Raw genomic sequence first — 17,478 nt, 5'->3', positions numbered from 1 at the left:
GCTCACCAGGCCACCACTAACTGGAACCTGGCTCTAGTTCAAAGTCTTCTCTCTGTCAGCAGACCCAGTAACGGAAAGTTAAAAAGAACCTTTGAAAATGTTTTTGCCATGCTAACCATATCTGAACTAAAAGGTGGAATTATTTGCCACATTCCACCTCTCAGACCAGAGGGGCTAAGGCTTAGGTTCAGGTTCCCACAGAGAAGAAAATGTGTAAGCAGTGAATTGCGCAGTGTGCTTCCTGCATCATTAATGATCCTTCGGAGTGGGAGACAATGGAGGGGGCACCATCAGGTCGTCATCCACCAAGGAACACACTGTTCATAACAACATGCATTGCTTTTGCCACACAGAGAGGCCCGGGAGAGTGCTAACAAGCTGGCACAACAGGCTAATTTGACGTGTGGGATTAATACGTTAATTTAATGCTCTCCTGTTTGGTTAAGTGTTTTGCATTTCTATATTTCTAAGTTTGCATTCAGATCCCTTTATATGGGAAACCATTCGGCTTCTCTAGCCTCCTTTCCTTCATCCTCCTGAGTGATAACTCCTCATCCGCCATGTCTGCCTCCTCACCTGAATGGCCAAGCCTATTTCTGACTTCAGGCTGTATGTGTGCTATTCTCCTGACCGGGAATGCTTGTCTTTTCTCTACTGACCTAGCCAAGCCCCGATCTTAATTCTCCAGAGTCCTACTCAAGCCTCAGCTCTTTAAACCATTCCTAAAAGCTTAGCTCGCCCTGACCACCACTCCTCACAAACATCGGCTGCCTCCATGACTCATTCTGGTCTCTCTGTGCAAAATACCTTACATTGGTCCTCAACTGATTTGCACATGCCTTGCATCTCCAGCTGGACCACAATCTCCTATGACACAGGGGAGATGCCTCATAGCTTCTTTCTCCCACTATTAGCACCCTGGCCTGGAGACATAACCATTCTTTAACCTCATCTTACTTTATCCCTCCCTGGCATCACCATCATTGACCACTGCCTCCATGAAATACCCTCTTTTTCTCAGTTTCAGTGAAATCACCCTCGAGATTTTCCTCCCCCTGTTGGCCCCTTCTCCTCTATCCAACTTTTAACTGTTGGTGTTCCTCAGGTTCAGTCCTGGGCCACCACCTTTTCTTCTCTTTCTGTACTCTCTCCAGAAAGTCCCAAACACTTCCATGGTTTCAAAATACCAAGTACATGCTCCCAAAAATCTACCTCTAGCCTGGACTTTTCTTCTGAGAAATGCCTGGGAAGGCTAAGCCAATCAACATTCTATAATGTTAATGAAAATAAGACTTTTTTCTATAGATCACTTAGCTCTTCATAAAGAAAAGCTCTTGTTCCATGGTTTTATTGCCTCTGTTCCAAAGCAGACATCACAAAGATGATTATCCTGATAGGCCACCACGAAATACCTTGTTCTTGGAGGGAACTGACGAATAACAGACTCTGCCATATACAAGGACAGACTAGTACACGATAGGCACAGAAGCACTGAAAGAGATGCAAAAAAAAAGGAAATGAGGAGGAAGGGACCATGTTTTTCACTCAGAGTTCCCCAGAGCTCTGCAATGTGTCTCCCACATAGGGTACTGAAATTTTTTTCCCCCTAAATGAGCAAATTAAGAAAGGACGAACCAGACTGACCTTGCCAAAGGAGCCAAGTCTAAGAAGGGTTCCAGTCTTGAGAAAATGGCTTATCCATAATAAGTACTCGATCTCCATTTCTTGAATTGATTTAAGCAGTAGAGAAATAGAAGATCATGAGACACTCTCAAACAGAACTACTCTTCTTAGACTAGTTTGCTTTGTGATGCTTCAGTTAGGTGGGACTGGAGTCACTGACCTTCTTATCAGGCCAACTGACATGTATATCCTGCCAATTAGTGAGTTAGGATTCCACAAAACTAAGTAAGCACTGGTTATATATCATGTCAATAATTCTTACAATTGACTGAACTCTCAAACTCATGGGATTTCTGTATCTACATCTTCAAAGTCAAACCAACCAATATAGCAGATAAACTGAATGTGTATCAGCACAGAGCCATGGTCTTTGGGCTCCTTCTGACACATCAGAGCATCAGATCCCTCTCAGAACCATTAGACTGACCCTCCCTAATTGTCACTGGAGGCATCTTTCCTCAATTAAGTCTATAAATAGAAATTTTACTGCTTTAGAGAGGACATAAATCAGCTCAGCAGGATACTCTTGGGGCAAAGAAGAGGAGACATGGGCAGGGGGAGGAGGACATATTGAAATTATTCAATGAAATGAACATTAGGGATGGGGGGGAGGGTGAACTGCTTGAGGTATCGATTCTCCTTTGCATAGGAATAACTGACAAGCAGCCTGGAGGTATCTTCCTTTAAAGGAGAGAGCACATCCAGAATTGGCAAGAAGTAATGTCACTCTACTGATGTTTCACAATGTGTCCACTTATTAAAAGATTTCAATGCTGAACACAAATTCTAGCTCCCCGAGAGAGTGCTTGTGTAGAGGAAAAGCATGTTGCTTCAGCAGTTAACTCCTCTTTTGTCCGCCCAGCTCGGGTGCTTTGTGAAAGTACCTTTCGTCAGCTTCCTACAGTTCTGGGCCTCAGTGAGTCACAACCAATAATCCCACATCTCATAAAGCAGCAGGGTACCAGAAAGGCTAATTTCTCCCCATCCATTTCTTTCCTATATATATTTTGTTCACTGAGCGTTAAAATAGCATTTTGCCATCACTAGACCAATTACTATCTATGCTGCTATGGAAAATAATAAGCTCCCTGTATAATGCTCAACAAGCCTCAGCTTTAGGAAGTTCTTTCAGTTTTCACTCTGTATTCTCCATGCTGCTGCATGAGCCTACTTCTTCTTGTACTGCCCTCAGTGAAATCAGAAAATATTCACCCATTCGACAAGTATTTACTGCACGCTTACTCTGTGCCAGGCATTGCGATGCATGCCAAGGATACAAATCTCTGACTTCACGAGGCTAATAGTTCAGTGAAAGATATAAGGATTAAACAAGTTATTGGATAAAAATATTTCATTGCAACTATGATAAGCATAGCAGAAGAGATCACGTACAAGGTGTCCAAAATGAGTTGTTGATCAGGACCTGATTGACTTAGGAGGGTCAGCGAAAGACACCCAAACAAGATATCATTCAAATTGCAATCTGAAGGATGAATAGAGATGGAAGTAGAGGGGAGAGAGAGCAGCCTAGGAGATGAACGAGGCTGTGTGAGGCAGGAGGGGCCAGGTGTGCAAATGAAGAGAAGAACAGAGTGTAAAGTGGGAGAGGGGGGCCGAGGGGTGGGGAGCAGACCCCCGAGGGGTGGGGGCCGAGGGGTGGGGAGAGGTAGCAAGCTCAAGATCAGGCAGGGCCCCATAGGTCATGTTAAATATTGAGAGCTTACTCCTAAAATAATGGGACACCATGAAGGATTTTAAGAAGGATAACCGAAGATGGTTAGGTTTTTACTGAGAAGTATCACTCTGCACTATGAGGATAAAGAACTTAAGAAGGCAAAATGGAAGCAGGTAGACTAGTTAAAAGCTATTCAGTAGACTGGGCAAGAAATGAGAGCAGTTAGATTAGGATGACTTAGCAGAAATGGAAATAATTTTTAAAAGTTAAGATCTACCGTGGTGCCTGGGTGGCTCAGTTGGTTGAGGGTCCGACTTCAGCCCAGGTCATGATCTCATGGTTCGCGGGTTCAAGCCCCACATCAGGCTCTGTGCTGACAGCTCAGAGCCTGGAGCCTGCTTTGGATTCTGTGTCTCCCTCTCTCTCTGCCCCTCCCCATTTCCCCCTCTCCCTCCCTCTCTCAAAAATAAATAAATATTAAAAAAATTTTTTTAAAGTTAAGATCTACCTAGGTGACAGAATATACCGTATGAACAGGTAGAACTGAGGGACAGAGAGTACAAAGGTTAACTTCATGGCTTTGGCTTTGAATAACTAGACAGCTTATGACTTTTCTAGAAATAGAGAATGTTAGAGGGAAAGGAGCTAGTTGGAATTATGGGGGGAAGAGGTACACAAGTTCAGTATTACACATGCCAAATCTGAGATTTAGCTGTGAGATGCACAAGTGGCGCCATTCAGTAGCCACTGGATATATGAGGTACCTCACCATTAATGAACATCACTCAAAATTATAGCAGAGTCCAACACTGTACATTTAATTTTTTTCTAGATGGGGGTATGTTCTAGAATTGCACTGGTCGAAATGGAATCCCCTAACCACATGGGGGCTACTTAGCTTCAAATTAAAAATTAATTTCTTGGTGACACTAGCCACATTTCAAGTGCTCAGTGTGGTTGTGTCTCCTGTATTGGTCATTTCCATTATTGTAGAAAGTTCAATTATACAGCCCTGCCTAGAACATCAGAGGGTTTCCTATTCACAACACTCAGCTCTGATTAGTCTTCCAGTGAATGTTCAACTGCCATTCTATCAACACTGAGAAATCCTACTGTCTTTTGTGCTCCAAACAAAGCTTTGATTTTGAAGATGAAAAAGATACAAGAAGACATGATCATCTTTGTTACTTAGATATCTTCCAATCGATCTTTAAAAAAACAGATTAAAAAAAAAAACCAAGATGAAGGATAAATGCCATGGAGAGAGTATGTGGGCACCCTGGGGGGGCAGGGGTGAACTCACATTGTAAAAATACTATCAGATCAACAATGGAGGAAATTAGGTGCCAAGGAGGCATTAAGGCATCAAGTCTTCATCTGGATTCTGACAAAAGAATGGGGAATATATTCATGAAAAGGGAGGGAAGGAGAGTAACCCAGGTTGGGAAACAGTTTATTCAAAAGGCTATACAACATTTGAAATGCCAGCCATGTTTCTCTGAAGTTAAACACAATCTACGCTGAACTGTGTAAGAAACAGAGTAATAACTCTTTGGGTGGACGAGTGGAAGAAGAACTAAAGAATCAACCCAATTGTGCACTGACTTAACACCGCAGCTAACTCAGACACTGAGCTAACCACCGGGGATATAAACAGTGATGGAATCCTGATCTCGTACACAAGGAGCTCCACATCTACACAGCCATAGCCAACTACCAGGCTGTCAAGATAAAAGGTGCTAAAGTAGGTTTTTACAAAATATGTTCCTGCTCAATAAATATGTACAATATAAACACTATATTCACAATATATATGCATGTATCTCACCAAAAAGTGCATACTAAAAAACTACTATACACGTAGGTGTCTGAATTGTGGATGGATGCTCAAATGAAGTACTCACGTGAGGGTCCTGGAATGAGCTGATGAAGCAGAGCAGACATACAAGTGCTTCATCCTGTGTTGGCTTTCACTGTTTTCATTTTCAGACCAAATTAACAAGCCATAGTCTACAAGGCACAGTTTGCATTACTCCTTTAGCGTTTTTGATTTTTAAATTTTATCACTAGCATAAGCCATGGCTCAAAGTCTACAGAGCAGTGCTTAACATTAAGTTCAAGGTGAATTTTAGACCCTTCATGAAGGAACATGGAAATATGTTACAGGGCTTCAGCCTAAGCTGAAAAAAATTCTCTGGCTTTCACAGGTGATAACTGGGTTTCAGACTTCGGGGAAGACTATTCAGATTTGAAGACGGAGATTGAAACCTTGATGATACCACCTTTTACGGTTTTTCTTTGTGTTGCATAACTATGACTTTCACTGAAATTCCATTTTCTATAAGAATTCACCAACATTTCTTTCCTGCTGATTGCTGGGTACTACTACTGAACAAAATATTTATCTTTAAACATACACGAGCATATTTCAATTCCTTCAGATGTGTTATTTTGCTATGTGCTTTGCATGAGTTTTTACTGAAATAACTGTCCACTTTTACTATGACCATCTTCGTAGGAAAAAAAAACAAAGAAACTCGAATGTACTCTATTTAGTGGTGTTGGGTTTTTAAAATAAATTTGCTTTCGTTGCATATACTGGGGGAGTTTAGGCACATTAATCATTTCCCAATAAATTTCATGTGTTTTATTGCCTGCCATGAACACTGATGATAGCATATTTCTTTTTAGCTTCTTTTTTCAGGGTTATCAGGAATATTGCTGCACAGTCACAACTGATGATTTCCTACAAGATTCTAATACAATGTATATCATTTTACACAATAAAACCTTTGCTCATAGTTTAAAATCACTTAAAATATGTGCATAAAGTACCTAATTTTCCAAATCATTTTCCTGTAGAAGTGGAATGCGTCTTAAACACTTAACTGTTTTTTATGCTACAATAACACTACCTATTGAATTGGCCAAGATTAAAAATACCAGCACTACTCAGTATTGGCAAGGGCATTCTCATGCACTGTAGGTAGAAATGTAAATTGGCACACTGTCTACAGGGCAGTTAAAGAAGAGTTAAGCAGTAAGCACGGCAAAAAAGGTGAAAAACACCTTTAACTTAGCAATTTTACATACAAGAATTCACCCTGGTTATATTACTCATCTTGGTTTTGAGTGACAACTGCAAAACAATTAGAATAATATGATTGTCAATAACAGGAGAATAATTCAATAAATGACTCGCACAGCCACATAATGGAATTCTGTGTAGCCATTTAAAAAGGGTTGTTAGAAATACATTTGGTGACATAGAAAGGTGGGCCTGACACAACCGTACCTCTGGGATAACAGAATTCGTTTTAAAAGTTACACGTGTGTGTGTGTGTGTGTGTGTACACATAAATAAAAAAGAAGAGTTGGTAGTAATAGTAATTTTTGTTGAGGTATTTTTTCCCCTTGTGTGAATTTTCTTATTTTTGTATAATAAGCATGTATTGCTTTTATAGTTAAACATTGTGTAAAAAAAAAAACCAAACTGCTATTTCTGGGTACATCTACTCTGAACCAATCTGGCAGGAATGGCCCATGTTGCGATGAATCTGACGACCATCTTCCCTCCCAAACCTAGTCCACCTAGCTCAGCTGTTCCCCTGCAGGGGGAAGGGTCCTTGCCGCAGGGGCAAGGGTCCTGCTCACCAAGCTGTCCTGGATGCATGGGGTCTGCACAAGCCTCTGGACCGTGTTCTCCGCGACGACTCCCAGCCAGTTGAGCGCTGCCCAGCACCAGAGGTAGTCATGGCCACCATGCCAGAAGCTCACAAATGCAAACGTCACTGCAGTGGCAAACAGTGTCCTCAGCAGGCCGTGCTGGGACCCGCCTACTGGAATGTACACATACCTAGAGAGAGAAGAGGCCATCAGGAGCCATGCGGTGGGCTGTCCCTGCAATACCACCTGTTTCTGCGCTTGATTCTCCCGTCACACGTTGTTACTGAGCAAGTGAAGGTCCTTCCCGACTTCCAGGAGGCTGCAGAGCACTCCTGGAATTCCCCAACACACAAGACACTGGCAAAAACACAGGCCTCTTTTCTGAGGGGCTTTAGGTCAAATGAATACACAGGCTCATTCCCAGAGCAAAGTAGCACTTACAAGAGGCAGGGTAAAGAGTAATGAATTCTGTTTGTAAAAGGGGCGTGCCCAACCCTGGAAGGCCAAACACAGAATGACAATTAAGCTTCCAGTTACATGGGGACCCCAACCTTCAAGACAGATATATATTATACAGTTCAAACTACTATATTTATGGTAAGCCCAGTATTTAAGCACAATTGCTGCAATTAGGCTCATAAATAGCAGGAGCTGGGTGCAGAATAGGGGTGCCAAGACCGGTTGCCCCAGCTTTCCAGGCAAGTTGCCCACAAGGAGTAGTGACTTTGCAAGAGAAGAGCTCTGTACTCACAGGTTAGCCAAATTATTGCCCAAAATGCACAGCCGTCCCTTGGGTATGCTTTCTACTGCTGAGGTAGCTATTTGACCACGTATAAGCAGGACCATCTTCTTCAATCAGTATTTTCCCACTGTGGATAAAACCCAAACTTTGGATTTTGAGGGTTTTTTTCAAGGCTGCTTCAATCTGGCAAGGTAGGAGCATATCCTCCTTGAAGCAGCCTTTTAACAAAGCCCACAGGATGAGGCACCTGGGTGGCTCAGTCAGTTGAGCGTCCAACCCTTGGTTTCGGCTCAGGTCATGATGCCAGGGTTGTGGGATCGAGCCCCATGTTGGGCTCCATGATGCGCATGGAGCCTGCCTGGGATTCTCTTTCTCCCTCCCTCTGCCCCTCTCCCCTGAGCTCTCTCTCACTTTCAAATAAATAATTTTTTTTAAAAATCCCATAGGCCTTTCATGCTGGTCAGTGTTTCTTTGCCCAAACTTCTTCCAGGAAGGAAAATGAAATCATCATTCCCTGAATACAGTGTGTTCCGGACACAGCACCAGACACTTTACCCGCATTACTTGGTTTGATCCTTTGAAGCACCATAGGGTTTATGCCTGCTGTTCCAGCATGCCAACCAGTTTACAATTTGCCCTGTTACTATATTGTTTTAATGCTCTGTAGGAAATGTTACTTTGAAAATCATCTTTAAATAGAACAGTTTCATAGACAAGTCAAAAAATAGAAATGAAAACCACTCCTCGGTCAATAAATATTTCAAAAAAACTATTCGGTAAGTATTTTTAAATACCCTCCTTCACTCTCAAATGTGTTCCACTTTAGATAAAATCACATGATCAGCTTAAACAGCCCCATTTTGTAGGTGAGAAACAGGCTGAGAAGTTAACTTGACCAAGGCACACACCCAGGAAGGGGAGTAGATGCACACCTGTAACCACAGAGCCAGAGTTCCTGTTTTCCACTACACCTATATCTGCCACTCCAATCTAAAACCAGAAAGCGTGTGAGAATGTAGCCATTTCAGAAATAAGTGGAGCAAAGGCTTTCTCTTGTGCAAAAACAAGCCCATCTTGACAACTAAATTAGCAAATAGGTATCCAGCACTCACTACGGATTAAGGGTTCCTCCATCTGCTGTCCAGCATTTATTTAGGCATCCAAGGCAGTCTTGGCATTATGGGAAACACGGAAACATAAACCATTGTTTCTTGCCAAAAAGGACAGGTAGAGCTGGTTGTGAAACAATAGCAAACAAGTCCCCGTGTTAGGCTATGTGATTTGGTCCAAAGCAGACCAAGAGAGTTTAAGTGTGGAGGAGAAGCGAGTGAGTGCAGGCAAGGCCATGGCAAGGCCAAGAGGATGAGCTTTGCTAGGCGAAAGGGAGAAGGGTGGGCACTGCATCTTGGACCTAGAAAGGCTGGGCAAGGAGCCAAAAAGGCCTGACTACCCCAGGCACAGCAGTTTTATTCAGTGCTCTGCTGCCCCCTAGAGGTTGCTTCGTTATTGGTGTAAGATATTCCTCAGCAGAAGCAAAAAATGGGCCACAATTCTCTACAGCCTCCTACCTGCCTGGAGGTAGCTGCTACCCCACCATGGCATTCCATGAAGCTGCGCTTCACTTTATACAGTGTTGTCAAAAGGCTGCAGGGAGTGAGAGCGAGAGCGAGAGTGAGAGACAGAGAGAGATGGACAAACCAATGTTAAAATAACTGCTCTTTACAGCAAGTGTACAGATAATTTTATAAAACAAGTTAATACTAATACCAATACTCTTCTCACCCAACATAACTATTTCATGTTGACCTTTTTATTGTATCTCACTATGTTAAGGTGAGCACCACTGTATATATAAGAAAACCCAGGATAGGGGCATCTGGGTGGCTCAGTCGGTCAAGCATCTGACTCTTGGTTTCGGCTCACGTCACGATCTCACAGTTCGTGGGATTGAGACCTGCTCTGCACGGACGGCATTTCACTGATGGCACAGAGCCTGCTTGGGATTCTCTCTCTCCATCTCTCTCTACCCCTTCCCCGCTCACTCGTGTGCTCTCTCTCAAAATAAATTAAAAAAAAAAAAAAAGAAAAGAAAAGAAAACCCGGTGTAGAATAAATCCTCTCTCTCGTCATCCACACCAGTGGTAGTTCATATTGGATTCAACTCCAAGAAGGATATGACAAAGAAGTGTCTAGCCCCATAATTAGATTCACAGCTATTTTAGGGATTCTGCACTATGGCTTTATAATTTGGCCTTCAAAATGGCAGCCAACAAAAATCTGAGAATTCCTTGTATTCCTAAAATTTATATACAGTAGGCCTCCAGGGACATGAGGATGCTTATTTTAAACCAGAGGCGGGTATGGTTACCAGACTGAAAGATAAAAATCCTTTCTTCATTCTTAAATTCTGGAAGGGAGTAGGTGCATAAAGAAGGAGAGTAACAGGTTATTTTCTTCTACAAATTCTACCAGTCTTATGTCAGTTCCATGATTAATAAAAACAGAATATGTCTCTTTTTTAAAAACAGCCGTGTGACCCCACTTACTGAGATCCACTGCACAGTGAAATTGATTTCCCAAAGGAAGAAAGCTTTCAGCACCACCTTCTCAGCAAAGCAAAACATACGAAGATTTTTCTTGCCAGTGACTGTGAGCTTGGGTCTGCACAGAGCCTGCCCCTGCCAGGCAACCTCATGAGGTCACTGCTCACAGAGAACACTGCTTGAAGAAGTTAGCAGCCATCCGCAGCAGCCTTCTTCATTTAAAACCATCTCACGGAGTCAGCGCAAGACAGCAAACCCCCAACTCAGGAGGAGGAACTTATAGTAATAATGTCCACCCTTTACTGAATGTCCATGAGCCAGGTGCTTTATGTATACTATTTCTAATCATAACAACCATCTAACAAGGAACTAATGACCAGGCCTGTTTTACACAGGAGAGGTGAAATCCTAACCGAGAATGTTCTGGTTTCAGAACTCCCAGACCTGTGTCCTAGTGTGCCATTTTTTATTGTGATAGGAGCATTTCTTGGTGATACGTTCCTCTTATTTGACCAAATCTTCAACGCAGTCTCCACAAACACATTCACCAGTATTTTATTAACTGAAGAAATGTCCTTTGTAGGAAAGGAATCTTGCTGGGGAGAAAGATGCTTATTATTATAAAGGCATTTGGGCCAAAGAGCACAGTACCAGAAGTCCAGAGGTATACGTTCAAATTTTAAACAGACCAATTAGTTTCCTTCTGTCCCACAAGAAAAGAAGACACATTCTATCTTGACCACACCGGCATCCTGCAGATGTCGGACTACAAAGGAAGCGGGGCATGAGAAGTGGACTCTTGGGGGGCTGTTGCTGAGTAGGTGCATGTTAAGGGAGAAGAAAATACGCATCTCTGTCAGATCCACTATGAAAAACTCAAGAATATGTCCTACAGTAGAGGAGAGGGGTGATGAGAATCCATGTGGTAAATACATTAATCTTAAAACCACGACACTCCCTTTTCCCAGGACCTACACACCAGCTCTCCAGCTTGTCATATTATCTTCAAATCTTTGCTAGGGCCCAATGCCAGACGCCCCCCCCCCACCCCTGGAGGCAAGAGGATGAGGACACTGAGTGCCTCGTTTCTCACTACCCCATGGAATGAGGTGAGGTGAGCTTGCGGGTCCCAGGGTTCAGCTACCTGTTGCTTGGCAGGGCTGAGGCAGGCAGTGACTGACACCCCATTCCAGCTCTGCCAGATCTTTCCATCCTTATTTCCCACTGGCTCTCTCAGCAAATCATGAAATCCTGAACAAATGGGGCTTTCACACCTCTACGCCTTTGGTCATACCATTTTCACGTCCTCCAACCTCTCTGGTTTTCCAACTCCAATTGAACCTACAAAAGTAAGTGGTTTTTCCATCTCCTCCAGGAAGTCTCTTTAAAATATTCCCACTCTTTATTTAACCCAGAAAACCTACTGTTTGTACCACTGACTAAACACTTACTCATCAAAAGATGTCTTTTCTATTAGGTTGTCATTTAAGCTGAAAGATTCTTTCAGAAGTACTAGATATGTGATGTGGGTACACGTCTGCAAGTGTTACCATATAGTTCCTAGTTAACAGTATTTATGTACTAGTGACCTAATTTTCATAGACTCCAATAGCTTTTAAACTTGTGACAAATTGTCACCACTGCCACAGACCAACCAGGGAGGATAGTAGGAACCAAGGGAGGATTGTAGGGTCCTGCCCCAGTTACTGGGCGAAACTTCACAAGACACCCGTTCCTAAGGAATACAGACACTTGAAGGACCCTGGAGTCTCTCCATACTTTGTAATCCCTATTAGGGCCAAAGTATGTGGCCCCAAACCTCTAGACCTATCCCAACCTCAGGAGATTTGACAATGACAAGTAGTAGCCTTATAAAGACTAGAGCCTTTAGTCGCTGGGAAAGGCAAGACTTCTGGCTGCATTACGTTGTTGCTGAGGTGACCTCACCTGGTCTTCGCCTGGGCTCTAAGACAAGCTCCTGCTTAGAGTTCTTGCAGAGGTGGCCAGGGTCTCCTAAACTCAGCTCTCATGGGCAGTGGCTCCCTGACCTGACCCTGGCTCTGACTGACCTTGGCCCACACTTAAGTCCTCTCTCCCACAGCCCAGTCAACACTCATCTTCTAGGTAGTGGACCAAGACCTGGTGTTTAGATCTCACAAAGGAAGCTACAGACTTGCTTATAATAAAAAGCTTTCAGAAAAAGATGCACACAGTAAAGAAGTCCAGTACAGATCGTAATGGAATTTTAATAAGTAAAAATCGGCAGCTGGTTAATGGGCAACTCTAGACTTTATCATCTCCAAAAAGCTAAGAGAGGTCCACTTTGAAAGCAGAGGGCACGTTTTAGGCAGGGCTAATTCTCAGCTCTTTCACCAAGAGATGCTGGCTGTAAGTTTTATATCCAACTCTGAAAAATTGCTTATTAAAAATGCTATGTCCTATTTGGCAACAGAACATTGTAGAATTTATAAAATAGAGATTAAACTCAGGCTATATTTAGTCTACATTTAAACTTCTAGGTTCATGTAATTAGATGCCAACATTTTTTTTTAATTAATCTTTTCATTCCACAAAGCCAGTAGCTCAGTGGGTTGAGGTGCTGTGCTGATAAACTCAAGCCTGTAACGTCTATCCGAGGGAAAGATTCAGCTCTACCTTCACAGACCAAAACCCAAACTCTAGCTCCCCAAAAGCTCTATCTTCCTCACTGCAGAAGAGGCTGACAGAGGATGAATGGCTCAGCCCAGCCTTCTTCACCACCAGAACACAGCCCAAGTAGCAACAGCAGCCAAGCACAGGGCAAGCAGGAGAGCAATGCTTGACACCTGGAGATGTACCCTTGGTCCTGCTCGGTCACCTACCAACCACTTAACCTTGAGCTTGTCAACTAAGACTGTTCAGCTTAAGTGTGTACACTGAGCAGATACTAGGAGCACTAAAACCTTCTTTGGGTATGGGCTGCTATGAAGATCGGACGAGACAATATGTGTAAGGAGTTTAGAGATTTCAATACTCCATATGAATGGGAGGATGCATACTTACTAATAATCAGCCAGCAGCACCACACTTGTATTCAGGACAAAACAAAATGCCATTATCATAATTATCAAATGCCATTCCTATGTTTTCCATAAGCATTTGAAGGCAACAACACCTCTTACCTGGTTGCTCAGAGATTTTTTTTTTTTTACTTGAAACCATTAGCCTTAAATATGCCACCATCAGAACCAAGTTGCTCAGTGCTCAGGGGTCTAAGCTATGGATTCAACAACCACTCACGTAGATCTGTTGATGAGGCTTAGCCAAAGAGACGTCAGCTCTTCTCCAAACATCTGGTATTAGCTACAGAGGGGCCTGTAGAGGGTATGTGGGTGGGTCTGTCACCAACATCTCACCTACAAATCACTGCTGCCCTTCCACTCGGGCTCCCCCTTACCTACTGAGTACAAGAACCATCTGACCAAACCCTTTTCTGGGTGACTCCTGGGTGGGCAGGGCTTAAAGAAAGTGCTTTTATAGGTTTCCTCATCCAACCAGTTTAAAGTAGCCTAATAATGCTCTAGAAGGTTCAAGCTTTGGTGATACATGAGTCTTTGCAGTACTATAATCTTCATACTATAGACTAGAAGGAAAAAAAAAGAAAAAGCAAGTAACCTTTAAGATGCAATACTTCCAAACAACTTCCAGTCACAAATGGAGGAAGCGAAGGCCCAGCTGGAGGCGATCATAGACAGGGGTGCACACCATTTCCCTCTATGAGCTTTCCAACCACCTTCTGCTTATAAGTATATTGAAGCCTCAGCTCTGGGGCCCATGTCTATTTTGGGTTATAAATAAACACAGTATAAAACAGATTCTTTGGGGATTTGAGCAGAGGAGACAGAGTGGGAGTTTATACTCTTTAGTGCTATGGAGCTGAGTCTAATCGCTAATAAAAAGGTCCTTGAGCCTCAGTTTAATAACCACCAAGATTTCCTGGCTGCCTGCCTGTCTCCCCACCTTCCTCCCAAGAGGATGCTAAAAGCATCTATAAGCTTCCCTGCGCCAGATGAAGGGAGGGGTGCATGGAAAGTCAGAGGAGAAGGAGCAAACCCAGATGTGTGCATGGTGTAGGTCTGTATGGTTCCCCATCTCATGGAGGGAAAGGGTTGAAGGGAGAGATGCCATCCTTCCCTGCTCCTAACACGTTTCCCAACCTTTGCTCCATCAACAGCTCCCAAACCCCAGATCAAAATTACAACCATCCTGGGCACACAACTCCTCTTATAAGCAAATGTACTGTTTCTCTCATATGCTCCCCTTTTGGTCTCTGCCTCTCACCCGCATCCTAACCAGTGCCACCCTACTGGTCTAATCTTATAACTCAATTATCATGACTGTTAGGGAAATGTTCACTACAAAATGAACTTGTACAACTCAAAAGTTGCTGCATGGGTACAATGCCTCGAGTGTCTCTGGAACGAAGGGCTCTGAAGACAAGCGTCATAAAGAAATGCCTAACTGATGACTGAAGCATTTCATTCTCCATCTGGGTTTATGGTGTAATGGTTTTAAGACAGCCATGCTAGACAGGGCCCCACCTAGGTAGGAACCCTGGCCCTGACAGGTATATGGTCTATGTTCCCACAGCAACACAGTATGTCACACATAAAGTCCACTTGGTTGGTTGTTCAGGCCAAAACAAAAACTAACAGTTAAGGAAAAAAGGTGCAGGTTCTGTGTCCTCAGGAAGCATCTACTCTGACAATGGTAGCCATGTCCTTATCCTCAGGGGGTCCTGCCTATAATAGATTCCCAATGCATCACGTCCTAAGTTAAAACCTATTTGCCTGGCTTTAAAAAGTCATTCTCCAACTGGCTCCCTCCTATGCCACCAACTCCATTTTGAGTGTCCAAAATAGGTTTTCCACTCCAGTCAGTGAACTTCATTCTTACACAGGTCTGAGCCCCAGGATCATGCCAGCCCATCCCCCAACCACAGACAACTCCTGACCGTCACTGCCACCATTCGATCTTCCAAAATGGGTTCAACACTTGCTTCAAGGGAAATTTCTCTTGCCAATCTCACTGAATGCTGGTGGCCCTCTGATTCTTCCTCTCTTCAGAATTCACATATTCATCATGGCCTCATTTCCTCAGACTTGTTGATGGGCTGCTCTCCAGCATTTCTGAGCCACTCCATGAGGTCAGCCGGCATGTAAGATTCCCCCACCTCACAGACAAGACACGGAATAGGGAATTGTGACACTTCCCTTTTTATTGCCCTCCCCCAGAGTCTACCTCAGACTCTGAATTCTTAGACTCAGTAAATCCTGACCAACTTCCTTCTTTCCCTCATCCTCTTTGTTTCCCTGATTCATCTTCCTTCCCCTTCTTTTCTTTGACTATCACTCTCTCTAAACAAAATACGATTCTCCAGCTGGAAAGTATGGCTTCACAAGCAAGTGTCACTGTTTGCCACATCCTTCTCTAAGGTGCATTCGGGTTTGCAGGGTAATAGTTACAAAGTCAGACTAAATCCCAGACATCAACAGGAGGTGCCCTGAGCAAGGGGACGGCTGGCAGAGACTGAGAGGTGGGACATGTGCCAACTCCAATTTCCCCAGAAAGCTGCCAGGACTACACAAAAGAAAAGGGAGATTTAGCCACGCAGCAAAGACTCAGTGTCAAATGTTTTCAAAACTAAAGCACCCAAGCTGGGAGGTTTAAGATTTGTGATGTTAACTTTAAAAGCTTCAAATAAAATGACGGATATGCCCATCAGTATTAGGTACCTGTGAGGGGAAGGTGTTCCCAAGGCCACCAGGAGTGGGGCTTTAACCCCTCAACTTTCTGACACTATCTCTTCCTGGGCCATGAATGTCACTTCCGAGCCCAGTGTGTGTTTTTGCTACAAGAGAAGAACTGAGCTGAAGGGTCAAGATCATGGTTGAGCATGAATTAATGAATGAATACACACACACCACCTTAGAGCATAGAGGAGGGTGGGAGTCTGGATGGGTAAGTCAGTCACAGACTTCAGTGCTGGTCCCTTTTCTGGACCTTGGTTTATAACTAAGAAAGGATCAAGGGCTAGGGGAGAACTAGGGGATGAGAGCTCTATAGTTTGTAAGACGAATGTTCTAGAACGATCGATCACAGTGGCATGCTGTTTTTACTGGTTTCTACTGAAACAGAGAGGATCTGTCTTTTCTAATGGATTTTCAAGACATGGAGTGCCTGAAATATGAGCTTATTCTTCTGAGTTCCCCATTTCCCCACCTCCCTGCTGCCATGAAGCTAACTCATGAATTCATGTGAAATGCACGAAGAAAGGGTTATCTGAACCTGATTCAAGGTGATGAATCCTTTCCTGGTAGCAAGTTTCTACCCACCAGTTTATCTGCTTTGCCAATTCATACATTTATACTCTGGACCTTCTTAAAGAGTAACAGCCCATTGGTAATGCACATCCGGGGTGGCCATGGATGGGGTTCAGTGCCCAGAAAGGGAGAAAAGCGGGAGAGAAAATGCCAGAAGATTATCATACAGGCACCATTTTTAAAACAATGCCATTCAAGGCTGTTTTCAGGAAGAAGAAAAATAAAGGTCTCAGGCACCGAAGTGATTTTCAAAAAATAATCAAAGCAAAATGGTTGCTGGTGGTAATAAGAGGCTACTCCCTCTCTGGACTGAAATCAGCACTCTGACAAATCAGCTCTGACATAACGATTTCAACTGCCTCTCATTTATCGTAATTATGATCCACAATCCCTATCAGGCATGATACTTTAAGGCTGGGTACTGGAAGGGAAAACTGATAATGCTTGGGTTTGAGCACAAATGGCAATAAATCTGCAGCAGCATCCAACACAACCATGCTAGCACAACATTTACGGAAACAAAGCAAGAACATCATCTCATGCCCGGAAAACAATGCCCCAGTAAGCATTCTTCCCTTAATGCAATGAGAGGCCGCCCAGATGACACTGCTTATTCGAAAGATCCCATGGTAATTGAATGAACTCTTGAGTGCACATTAGAGATTAATATTTTAAGAGCTGGCATTTTACAGAGACAGTCTAAGAATGACATTCAATGTGTGTCACAAAAGGCAGAGTCTTCCATGGATTAAAAATGCCACTGTTCATGCAGTAAAATCATAAGAAATCCACAGATGTCAGGTGTGG

The 17,478-nt window shown here is 43.3% G+C and overlaps 1 protein-coding gene across 7 annotated transcripts in view; it reads right to left on the bottom strand.

Moving 5' to 3' along the window:
• HHAT (hedgehog acyltransferase) overlaps nt 1-17,478 on the bottom strand; it is a 321,149-nt gene that overhangs the window by 71,815 nt on the left and 231,856 nt on the right. For all 7 annotated transcript variants that reach the window (XM_040446368.1, XM_040446370.1, XM_040446366.1 and 4 more), the window contains one exon: nt 7,013-7,214. In XM_040446368.1, coding sequence (XP_040302302.1) covers nt 7,013-7,214 — 202 coding nt within the window. The remainder of the gene's footprint in view (nt 1-7,012; nt 7,215-17,478) is intronic.

Source organism: Herpailurus yagouaroundi, unplaced genomic scaffold (assembly GCF_014898765.1).
Source record: "Herpailurus yagouaroundi ecotype Mexico unplaced genomic scaffold, PumYag 195, whole genome shotgun sequence".
Classification (NCBI taxonomy): domain Eukaryota; kingdom Metazoa; phylum Chordata; class Mammalia; order Carnivora; family Felidae; genus Herpailurus; species Herpailurus yagouaroundi.
The sequence above is the reverse complement of the archived record's forward strand: the minus strand, read 5'-3'. Positions and strand labels throughout refer to the sequence as shown.